Below are 11,663 nucleotides of genomic sequence, written 5' to 3'. Positions count from 1 at the left end.
CGCGCCGCTGGAATTTATGAGGACTTTTACCACTTGGTGGAGAACGCAGGCCTTACCGCCTTCGTTGAAGATATGTGACCGCAATACCTCCACCTCACTAATATCTTCGTACAAAGCTTTAACTTCTATCCGAGGAAGAATCCTCCTATGGTTGAGTTCAAACTTTATGATATCCCCCAGTGCATGTCACTCCAGGATTTTTGCAATGTTTGCAAACTGCCTTTTGTGGGGGATATTCATGAACCTCGTCCACGGGACTTGGAAACTTTCATCAATACAATTGCTGTAGGAGAGGAGAGAGGAGTGTCTTGCGCTAGAGCTGCTAGCATTCATTTTACCGTGCTTCGGTACTTCTCACTATTTGTGGAAAAATGTTTGATTGGCCGTGGGAAGGCTGGGTCACTTAGTTCCCCAGATCTTGTGGTCTTGCGCGAAGCCCTTTATAAGATAAAACTTATAGCTTCGGCGCTATAGTAGCTCAACGGTTGAACCTGAACCGTTATAAATGTGTTGTCTATGGAGGTATCTATGCTACCCGACTTGCCAGACACTTTGAGATACCTATTAAACTGGACGAGGAAGAAGAGATTCTTCTTCTCGAGAGATATCTAGATTATGATAGCATGGTTCACCATGACTTTCTTGATAGAGATATAAATAGAAGGATGATTTATAACGTAGTATTTAGTCAGGGTACTCGTGAGACTATTTCTTTGCCTGCTCCTGCTTTGTTCAATCTTCATGCAGGCAGGTACATTATTATGCCGTTGGACATCTACGCATATTGGGGCTTAGCCCAACCACAGGTGCCCGTGCCCGAGCCACCAGTCGAGTACCAGACGCAGGTTTATCAGTGGGAGCCAGAGGAGCTCACACAGCAGTGGCATCCTCAGTCCACTCCGAAGTACCGTGGAGCTGGTTATTTCCCTCCTTGGGAGTAGACCAACTTAGGCCAAAAGCCTAAGCTTGGGGGAGTACGTGTTCTCACCGACTTTACATTCTTGCTTATGCTTTCACTTTGTTCATCGGTATTCACACTTTGCCACTGTATCATCCATGCTAGTTTATTTCTTTTCTTTTTGTGTGTCTGTCTAGTTTGAGAAAACCCAAAAATATTTTCTTTTTCTTCTTTTGCTTGTTCGGAGCTTTCCCGTGTAAATAGTTTTCTTTTTCTTTGGGTCAAGGTAGAAGACCATGGTTACAATGTTTAGTGGCTCTTGCATGCATACCTGTTTAGCTTTCAAAGAGCCATATTACTTTGTCTTATCCTTTGTGTTTGCCTGCAGATTCCAGCTTTAGTCCAATGCACGAGCACACTTGTTATTGTTCACATCGTTCGGTCGTGCAAGTGAAAGGCAATAATGACGATATATGATGAAGTGACTGAGCCTGGAAAAGCTAGTATGAACTTGATCTATTTTGTTTTTGTAAATATGATTAGCTCACTGTTCCTAGTTCAGCTTTGTTGTGAGAGAAACATGTTTGCAATGACAACTTAGAGATCGTAGTTTCTGATGCCATGCTTAATTAGCTAGGAGCTTATAATGGTTTGTCTTGGTTGGCAACATGAATGTTGAGATGACTGTGATGTAGTATGATAGGATGGTATCCTCCTTTGAATGATTCAAGTGGCTTGACTTGGCGCATGTTCACGCATGTAGTTGAAACAAAATCAACACAGCCTCTATGATATTCATGTTCATGGTGATTTATGTCCTACTCATGCTTGCACTCAATGTTGGTTAATCTCAATGCATTTTGATGAGTGTTGTCGCTCTCTAGTTGGTCGCTTCCCAGTCTTTTGCTAGCCTTCACTTGTACTAAGCGGGAATACTGCTTGTGCATCCACTTCCATAAACCCAAAGTTGTGCCATATGAGTCCACCATACCTACCTATGTGCGTTATCTACCTCCCGTTCCAAGTAAATTTGCATGTGCCACTCTCTAAATCTTCAAGAAATAATCTGTTTTGCATGCCCGAACCGCTCATGTAGTGACATGGGGCTATTAGTATCTTCCATGCTAGGCGTGTTATCCTCGATATGTGTTTATTCACTATCATGCACGAGAAAGGGGCCGGTAATTGGAATTCCCAGTTCCATGCTCAAATCGAAAAGATAATTGCAAACAAAACTCCCCCAGGATTGATGTTGGTATGGACGGTACCCGAGAATTCGGCTAGCCGTGGAGTGTCATTGATTGGTGGTGGGGGAGTCAAAACTTTACTTTTCTGTTTGGGAACCGCCTATAGCATGTGTAGCGTGGAAGATGTTGAGAACCCTTAGTCATTGCGTTGACAATGAAAGCATGCCACCCAAAATTATTATCTCTGTTTTCAAAGCTTGAGCTCTCGCACCTCTGCAAATCAATGCTTCCCTCTACGAAGGGCCTGTCTATTTATGTTCCTGTTGAGTCATTCTCCTCTTATAAAAGCACCAATTAGAGAGCACCTCTGTCATTTTTATGCTTTGCTTTTAGCTGTGTTGAGTATGACTGTGACTCGATCTTCTTTGCCTTGAATTACAATGTTTAGTCAGCCGTTGGTCTTTGAAGGTGCTCTGCATTTATGTTTTGCGGTCTCAGAAAGAGCTAGCGAGATACCATCTGTTCGCACTGCTTCATGTTGTTTTGATTGAAGTGTTGACACTTGAGACTTATTATTATTTGCTCGCTAGTTGATTATGTCATTGATATGAGTTTACCGTGAGACCTAGATGTCATTTTCTTATGTGGTTTGCTTGTGATCTTGCTGAAACTATGGATATGAGTTAGACAAAGTTGCAGCAACAGGATCAAACAGAGTTCGTCAAAGTTTTTCTTTTGTCTCTTTCAGTTTGTCAACTGAATTGCTTGAGGACAAGCAAGGCTTTAAGCTTGGGGGAGTTGATACGTCCGTCGTATCTACTTTTCCGAACTCTTTTGCCCTTGTTTTGGACTCTAATTTGCATAATTTGAATGGAACTAACCCGGACTAACGTTGTTTTCAGCAGAATTGCCATTGTGTTGTTTTTGTGCAGAAATAAAAGTTCTCGGAATGTCCTGAAAATTTACGGAGATTTTTTCTGGAATTAATGAAAAATACCTGCGCAAAGATCCACCGGAGGGGGTGTGCTAGTGGGCCACAAGCCCAGACAGCGCGACCACCCCCCCCCCAGGACGCACCAACCAGGCTCGTGGGGCCCACAGAGCACCACCGCGTCCAAACTCAGCTCTATTTATTCCGTCTCGCCCGAAAAAAAATCAGAGAGAAGGATTCATCGCGTTTTACGATACGGAGGCGCCGCCACCCCTTGTTCTTCATCTCGAGGGCCGATCTGGAGTCCGTTCTGGGCTCCGGAGAGGGAGATCGTCGCCATCGTCATCATCAAACTTCCTCTATCACCAATTCCATGATGCTCTTCACTGTTTGTGAGTAATCTCATCGTAGGCTTGCTGCACGGTGATGAGTTGGATGAGATCTATCATGTAATCGAGTTAGTTTTGACGGGGATTGATCCCTAGTATCCACTATGTTCTGAGATTGATGTTGCTACTACTTTGCCATGCTTAATGCTTGTCACTAGGGCCTGAGTGCCATGATTTCAGATCTGAACCTATTATGTTGTCGCCAATATATGTGTGTTTTAGATCCTATCTTGCAAGTTGTAGTCACCTACTATGTGTTATGACCCGGCAATCCCGGAGTGACAATAGCCGGAACCACTCCCGGAGATGACCATAGTATGAGGAGTTCATGTATTCACCAAGTGTTAATGCGTTGGTCTGGTTCTTTATTAAAAGGAGAACCTTAATATCCCGTAGTTTCCATTAGGACCCCACTGCCACGGGAGGGATGGACAATAGATGTCATGCAAGTTCTTTTCCCTAAGCACGTATGACTACATACGGAATACATGCCTACATTAGATTGACGAACGGGAGCTAGTTACTTATCTCTCCGTGTTATAGCTGTTACATGATGAATCACATCCGGCATACTCATCCATCACCGACCCACTGCCTACGAGTCTTTTATTACTGGTCCTTGCTACGTTACTTTATCGCTACTACTGTTGCTACTGCTGTTACTCTGCTGCTGTCACTACTGCTGTTACTTGTTGCTGGTGTCACTACTGCTGTTACTTGTTACTTTGCTGTTACCTGTTGCAAGACTTTTCTGGAGCCGTTGCCGGGGAAGCATAGCATTATTCTCACGAATAGTCCCCCGTCAACGTGCTATTTTCTGGCACCATTGATACAACAAATTAGGAATAGTCTGCCGTCAACAGATCTTTTCTGACACTGTTGCTATCATACCACTTTGCTATTGATACTTTGCTTGCAGTCACTAATCTTTCAGGTGTGGTTGAAATTGACAAACTCAGCTGCTAATACTTGAGAATATTCTTTCGCTTCCCCTTGAGTCGAATCAATAAATTTGGGTTGAATACTCTACCCTCGAAAATTGTTGCGATCCTCTACACTTGTGGGTTATCAACCGTCACCACGCCGTCGTGCTGCTGTAGCTCTCCCTCAACCTCTCCTCCCTCCTTGCTGGATCAAGGCGTTGGAGACGTCATCGGGCTGCACGTGTGTTGAACGTGGAGGTGCCGTTGTTCGGCGCATAGATCGGAATCCACCGCGATCTGAATCGATGTGAGTACGACTCCATCAACCGCGTTCTAGCAACGCTTCCGCTTAGCAATCTTCGAAGGTATGAAGATGCTCTATCCCTTTGCTCGTTGCTGGTTTCTTCATGGATAGATCCTTGCATGACGTAGAATTTTTTTAAAATTACTACGTTCCCCAGCATTCACTCCTTACATCTAGCATTTGCTTAGCTACTAAGCTACAACTGCTCTAGCTCTTACCATTAAAAACAAATATCAGTACTCTTGTTGTTGCTGTCGACATCCAGCCATTTGCATGCATGCATCGAGACTGAGGTGAAGACTACATTACTTATACTTGCATGTCATTATTTTTCGATGATATACTCACAGGGCTTGCATATCTACGATGTGCTAGATTTAGTAAAATTATTAAAATTTATCAATCGGTAAAATTGAGAAAAGGTTAAATTCTTTTTTGTCAACTAATGTAATTTCCCCTCTAGACATACTTTGTATTCTACACACAGACGATGAAAAGTGATGTGGCAAAAGGAGAGGTACGGCGACGGTTTTCCACATGTCCGGCCACTAGTGGTGGTCGGCCAGTTGGAAACTAGATCGGAAGGGGATGTGAGAAAAGGAGAGGTATTCAACGACAGCGACAGTTTTCCACATGTCCGGCCGCTAGTGGCGATCGGCGAGTTGGGAACTAGATCGGAAGCCGCGTGATCGCCGGACAGGAGGAGACAGATTATGCATTTTTTCCTAAGCGGGTGACACGTAAGCGTGATCGTGATTTCTTTGTATGGCCACACGTATTGCAATGGCCGGCGGGTACGTACAAAATAGGTGTGTACTACAAATCAATCGGTTGATCCGTGTGTGGGAAAATCAATCGGTTGATCCGTGCGTGGGAGCAACCAGCTCGATCGCCGTTGGATCCAACCACCAGATCGGCCTCCCATGAACCTATCGCTTTCGTGCTACAATACTGACGGCATGCATTAGGCTGCTCATAGTGGGGAGTAACATATAGTAGTATCATGCATATGTTACTATTGGATGATATTACCTTCATAGTGCATTGTATCATAAACTAGTATCACAGGTGATCTCATTTATTGACATGCATGACACATAGGCACTGTTTGGATCCTAGGCTTAGAGTTAGATTGGGTTAGAGTTGAGCTATCTAACCCTCAAAAATCCAAACAGGTAGGGTTAGAGTTGGTTAGATGCATCTAACCCACCCAAGAGGTGCTTTTTTGGGTTATACTTAGGTGGGGACCAAAAAAAAAAGAAAAAAAAAATCACATCCAACCGCACCAGATCCCTCCCACCAACCCCGCTCCCGTCCCTCCCGTCGGTCCCTCCCTCCTCACCGTCCCGTCCCAGCCGCCGGCCGCCGCGCCCCAGCCGGCTGCAGCCCCGCCCCGCCCCGCCGGCTGCAGCACGCCGCCCCGCCCCGCCGGCTGCAGCACGCCCAGCCGCCGGCCGCCGTGCCCCGCCCCGCCCACGTCCACGCCGCCGTCACCAGCAGGAAGTGCCACAGCTGCCACCGCCCGAACTCCCCCGGGTGTAGCGCCAGCGCGTCGTCGATGCTCAAGCGCTCGCCGCCGCCGCTGCCCGAGCAGGCGAGGAGCGCCTCGGTGGTCGTCGACATGGCCGTGCGTACGTCGCAGAGCGACCGTGGTATTGGTTGTACTTGGTTCACTTCCCTCCCTTGGGGCTCGTCGTGAGCTGGGTCGCGTGCTGCTTTCGTAGCCGTGTAGGCGGAGCGAGGCAACTACCCCACACAACAGTCCACTGTGGCGCGGTCGCCCTCATCGCGTGTATCTGGCGGATTACTAGACAAGAAGCGAAATATTCATCCGTTTGGCAAGTAATCAACTGAACAGATTTGATTTCTTTTGCTCGTTCAGATCTGAATGTTTGAACATTTTCACCATGTACTTGATTTGTGAGCGAGAGAAGGCCACACAACGACCGGCCACATCAAATCCGGCAGTGAATATGGACAAAAGTAGCCAAATGATTGAGAAAGAGCATTTATTGCCAATCTAACCCTCTCATCCAAACACCTCTTGGGTTAGAGTTAGTTCAGGGTTAGTTGAGGGTTAGAATCTAACTCTAACCTCTAACCCGGTTAGAGTATCCAAACAGGGTCATAGTAGCATAGCATTTAATATGATACGGTATCTACCTATGTTACTCTAACTCTCTCTCTCTTCTTTAATTACTTGCCACGTCAGCATGTTTGCTATTCTCAAGATTATAATACTAGCTATGTTACCCCCACTATGACCAGCCTTATGGACCTTTTCTCCGCCTGCACTCAGCGCTCTCCACCATCTGCATATCTTGAGCTGTGCTCCTCAACTAGTACGACGCCGGGTAACTAGTGCTTTTTCTTTTCTGTCTTGTTGCTTTTCCTTGACACATGAGTACACGGGCCACACAAACTCACAGCTTGGTTGTCAACCATCAACCGCCCACCTGCAGAGAAAAACCCGGCCGATTGGACACAAAATGTCTGTCGTGCCGCCGTCTGTGTGCCATGTGTCCATGATTGAGGCGTTTGCAACACGTGACTCTTGTTGCAAACCGTGCGAGTGCAACACGAACTACGTTGTCGATCGTGTAGAGAAATAAATTGTTTTGAGGGAATGCAACAAAGCTAGTGTTGCAAAAGGCTCGGCGAGCAGTTTTAACACAAAAAAGAATAACTCCTTGGGGGATTGCAACAAGGCTCATGATGCGAAAGGCTCAACGCAACACAAAGCTTGTTGCAAAGGCGCTCACTAAGAGGGATCAGGTGGATGTCGGTGGCTCCATTGAATGACAACCCTATGTGTTGGTCGAGTGATAATCCGATTGCTTCGACGACCTCAGTAGGTGTTGGATGGTCAGCATGACAATCGTCTGTTCTCTCCCCGCATCAGCCGTGCCCAACTCATTCGCACGATGGGTTTTGTCGCGCTTGGGGATTTGCAACACGAGTTGTGTTGCGCTCCGTTGAACCATTTTCAACCGTTCATGTTTTAATTGTAACGTGTCTATGTTTCGATCCGACCTTGCAATGTTGTGTGTTCAGTATGTAGGAGTTCTGGCCGGCAATATGAGTCACGCATGTCATACTCGTGGGGTTTGCAACATGGCCCATGTTGTGCTCGAAGGTTTTATAGTTCGGGTGATGTTGTGACTGCAACATGGGACATGTTGCGACGGCTGCAACAATGATGGTTGTGGAGCAGCGACCGTAACTTGAGACATGTTGTGACCATGGCGTGGGACATGTTGTGGTGGCCACACCTTTGGCAATGTTCTGTGATGATTAGTGTGTGCAGTGCATGCCCAGTTGCAAACTTCCCGAACACAACATGTGTTATGTTGCAAATAACGAGTACAATATGAGTCATACTACAAACTGTGAGCACAACTAAATGGCTAACACGGCTTGATTGATCGAATGTCGCACGCGGAATCTAACAGCTTTGAAGGCATCCGTGCATCAGCCGGACGACACATAGCGTACACCAAAAAAATATTGTCCGCCCCGCTTGCAACATTGTGTGTCAGACTTTGCAGTAGCACTGACAGGCGTCGCAGCACCATGCGCGTGGCTTTTATAGCCGGCCGTTTCTTATAGTGTGGTGTGCATGAGTAGGGTTACCCTCGTTATAGCGTTTGCGCTATCAACTTTCCTTTCCAACAACTATTTATTTAGCGAGTGCATGGCAGCAATTACACTGGATGTAGAACGGTGAAGACTGAAACACACGTATGTAAAGGAACCAATAGCTGTAAGGCACATGGGAATATGTACGTGCAAAAGGTCTGCAACAGGCCTGCAGGGCCACATATGCACGCAAAGGAATCAAGCTATATAGACCAGAAAAGGAACGATGCAGAGAGAATCGGGCGCCCAAAGAATTCATGATTGGACAATCTAACGATGGGGCGTTAGAGAAATCAGCCGCCTGATTTTAAGAGTTTTATTACAAAGTATATTGATCACTGAAAGTATATTGGATGTTTAAAATCCAGAGGGTTTGGCACTGTAGGCAAATATTTCCTTTGGAACACGAGGAAGGGAAGAATTCCTACATGAACAGTGTTCCTCTAAAATCCCCGCAGAATTCCTATGAACCGAACGCAGCCTACATTTCCTATGTTTTTCCTTCAATCCAGACAGTACGTACCCCGCCAGTTTCCTTTTCTCCCTCGACAAAACTACTCCACGTCGGTTTAGGTAGGCTGTCGTGGAAGAAAAGAACTCCTGTCCGCATCAGGCATCTTCCGTAGCGGCCGCGTTTCTTGTTCGCTATATATATATAGGCCGGCCGGTGCCACCAGATCAAACAAGCCAGGGAGCAGTCGATCAATCGGCCAAGAAAAGATGCAGATCTTCGTCAAGACCCTCACCGGGAAGACAATCACGCTCGAGGTCGAGAGCAGCGACACCATCGACAATGTCAAGGCCAAAATCCAGGACAAGGAAGGTATGTACCACCATCCACCTCATCCCCGGCGGCTGGCCTTCACGTATATGCTAGCTAAACTGTTGGTTATCAATGATTTTCAGGCATCCCTCCGGATCAGCAGCGTCTGATCTTCGCCGGGAAGCAGCTGGAGGACGGGCGCACCCTGGCCGACTACAACATCCAGAAAGAGTCGACGCTGCACCTGGTGCTCCGTCTCCGGGGCGGCAGCCGGGGCCAGTACATCATCCTCGACCCCAACCTGCTGCAACTCGCGCTCAAGTACAGGGAGAAGAAGATGATCTGCCGCAAGTGCTACGCGCGCCTCCCCCACGGCTCCAGCAACTGCCGCAAGAAGAAGTGCGGCCACAGCAACGAGCTCAGGAAGAAGAAGAGGTTCATCGACAAGACCACCATGATCTGAAGAAAGAAAGCACAAGATAGATTTCGTTCCATATATATATTAGCTAGCTTATTACAGTACGTTCTATAGCAAGACTTTTTTTTTGTTGACAAGACTATTTGTCTAAAGTATTGGACCTTTTATAATTAATAAGTACAGTATAATTTAGTCACAAAAGAACTGTATTTTGTTTGTCTGTTTTCATTACCCAAACGCAATTATGTTCTGAATGCCACAATAGTAATCTCTCGAACAACTTCAACAATGACGCAAAGGAAAAAACCCAAACAGCCCTACAATGGCCGGAGGCATCGAGGGGTGTATTTTTAAGAGGGGGATATCAGTAATTCAGTACTAGATATTTTGCTCAGCTTGTTGCCCTTGAAGACAGATCTTTAGTCCTGGTTTGCAATTTCCAACCCTGTTTTCTACTAGGGGCGACAGCCGAGGCCAGTACATCGTAGACCCCAGCCTCCTGCAGCTCGCCCTAAGTATAGGGAGAAGAAGATGATCTGCCGACTGCCGCAAGTGCATTACACCACCTTCTATCACAAGATATTTTTTTGAAGTACTAATCCGCATCGATTTGACGCGTGTATTAAACCATAGCCAATTTCTTTATAATTATAATGAGGATAATTTAGTCGCAAAAAAACTGTATTTTGTTTGTGTGTTTTCTGAACGCCATAACCGTAATCTGTCGACCAACTACAACAATGACACAAAGGAAAAAAACCAGTCCTACAATCGTCGGAGGGAGTGAGTGGTCTATTCCATACAAGGGCAATATCAATACACTAGTTAGTTCAGTGCTGCAAATTTTGCTCAGCTTGTTGGGCTTGAAAGGTTTGATCGATGGGCTGTCCAATGACAGAAAAATCAACCAACTTTTATACCCAAAAGGCGCTGTGATCCGTTGTGTTGCATAGCAAGGCAGGTGCCCTAGACATTGATTCAAGAACCCTCTTAGTTTGTTTTTGGTGGGAAAATTTCCAATCTATTCATCTTTCATCATAGTAATACAACGAACACCAGAAATAATACAAAATTACATCCAACTCCACAGACCATCTAGCGACGAATACAGACACTGAAGCGGACCAAAGGCGTGACACCCTCGTCGACGCTTGCTCGTCGGAGCCGGACAAAACTTGTTGTAGTAGACAATTAAAAATTTGTCGTGCTAAGATTCCATAGGACCAACGCACTAGAACAAGTACCGCCATCGTTGAAGAGTACTGTAGTTCGGAAGATTTCAACCCGAAGATAGACGAACTAACATAGACAAACTATGATCAGATCTGAGCAAAACCGTAGAAGACACATCTTCACATGCCCACCGACAATGATAGGCGCACCATCAAGATGGTGATTAGGCGGAAAGAACCTTATTAAATCTTTAGGGAACCGGCACTGTCTTGTCTTGCTGAACAAGTCATAAAACCAGAACAAAACTTGAAGAACTGTCTAAAAACGAAGCCCCCTGCCGGCAAGGGCCGGGATCCACCGCGCCGTCATGACCGTTAAGCCACTGGAGACGAGGTGGACCGGCGCCGGCGCCGACGAGATGCAGAGGACCCCTAGATTTGTGTGGGGAGGAGGCGACTGCGTGAAGATGATTTAGCCATAGGCACTTCTTGAAGTCCATCTGTTGGGTTCAAGGAGTTTATATGATGACCAAGATGGTATTCAAGGTATTATCCAAAGAATGGTCATAGAGACACATGGTTGATCAAGATATCAGACAAAGAGTAAAACAAGATGATCAACACACAAAGCATACAAGATGTATCGAGAGGGATCAAGTGATCCCATGGTATGGTAAGCATTGTCCATTACGTGTTTGTGTACTAACCCATGGTCTTCGTGAGAGTTCTATGTGGGGGTTAGGTGTGTTTCCATGGGCTTGCGTCAAAGGGAAGATTTCATACAACCCACGAAGTATGACGTCAAGTTGTGATCGTCATCAAGATTGCGATGTGCAAGTTCAAGTGGATCAGCACGAAGATATCATGCTTGAAGCTTGGCGTCCATTGTGGTGGCAATGGACTTGTGAAGATATGCTGAAGAGTGGCTCACCCATAGTGAGTATGGGGGAGCAATCAACTAGTCTTCATCAAGCCAACGCAATCAAGAAAGGTGGTCCATCTTGAGAAAGCCAAGATCATCATCATCTAGCTCAAGAGG

The 11,663-nt window shown here is 46.1% G+C and overlaps 1 protein-coding gene across 1 annotated transcript; it reads left to right on the top strand.

The window, feature by feature from the left end:
• The first annotated feature begins 8,964 nt into the window (after positions 1 to 8,964).
• Positions 8,965 to 9,639, top strand: LOC123413116 (ubiquitin-like). Its single transcript, XM_045106066.1, has 2 exons — positions 8,965 to 9,094; positions 9,178 to 9,639. Exons 1-2 carry the CDS (start codon positions 8,992 to 8,994, stop codon positions 9,495 to 9,497), a joined length of 423 nt encoding a protein of 140 aa, XP_044962001.1. The 5' UTR covers positions 8,965 to 8,991; the 3' UTR covers positions 9,498 to 9,639.
• Positions 9,640 to 11,663: the final 2,024 nt, after the last annotated feature.

Source organism: Hordeum vulgare, chromosome 7H (assembly GCF_904849725.1).
Source record: "Hordeum vulgare subsp. vulgare chromosome 7H, MorexV3_pseudomolecules_assembly, whole genome shotgun sequence".
NCBI lineage: Eukaryota > Viridiplantae > Streptophyta > Magnoliopsida > Poales > Poaceae > Hordeum > Hordeum vulgare.
Note: the sequence above shows the minus strand (reverse complement) of the source record. Positions and strands in the feature narration are given on the sequence as shown.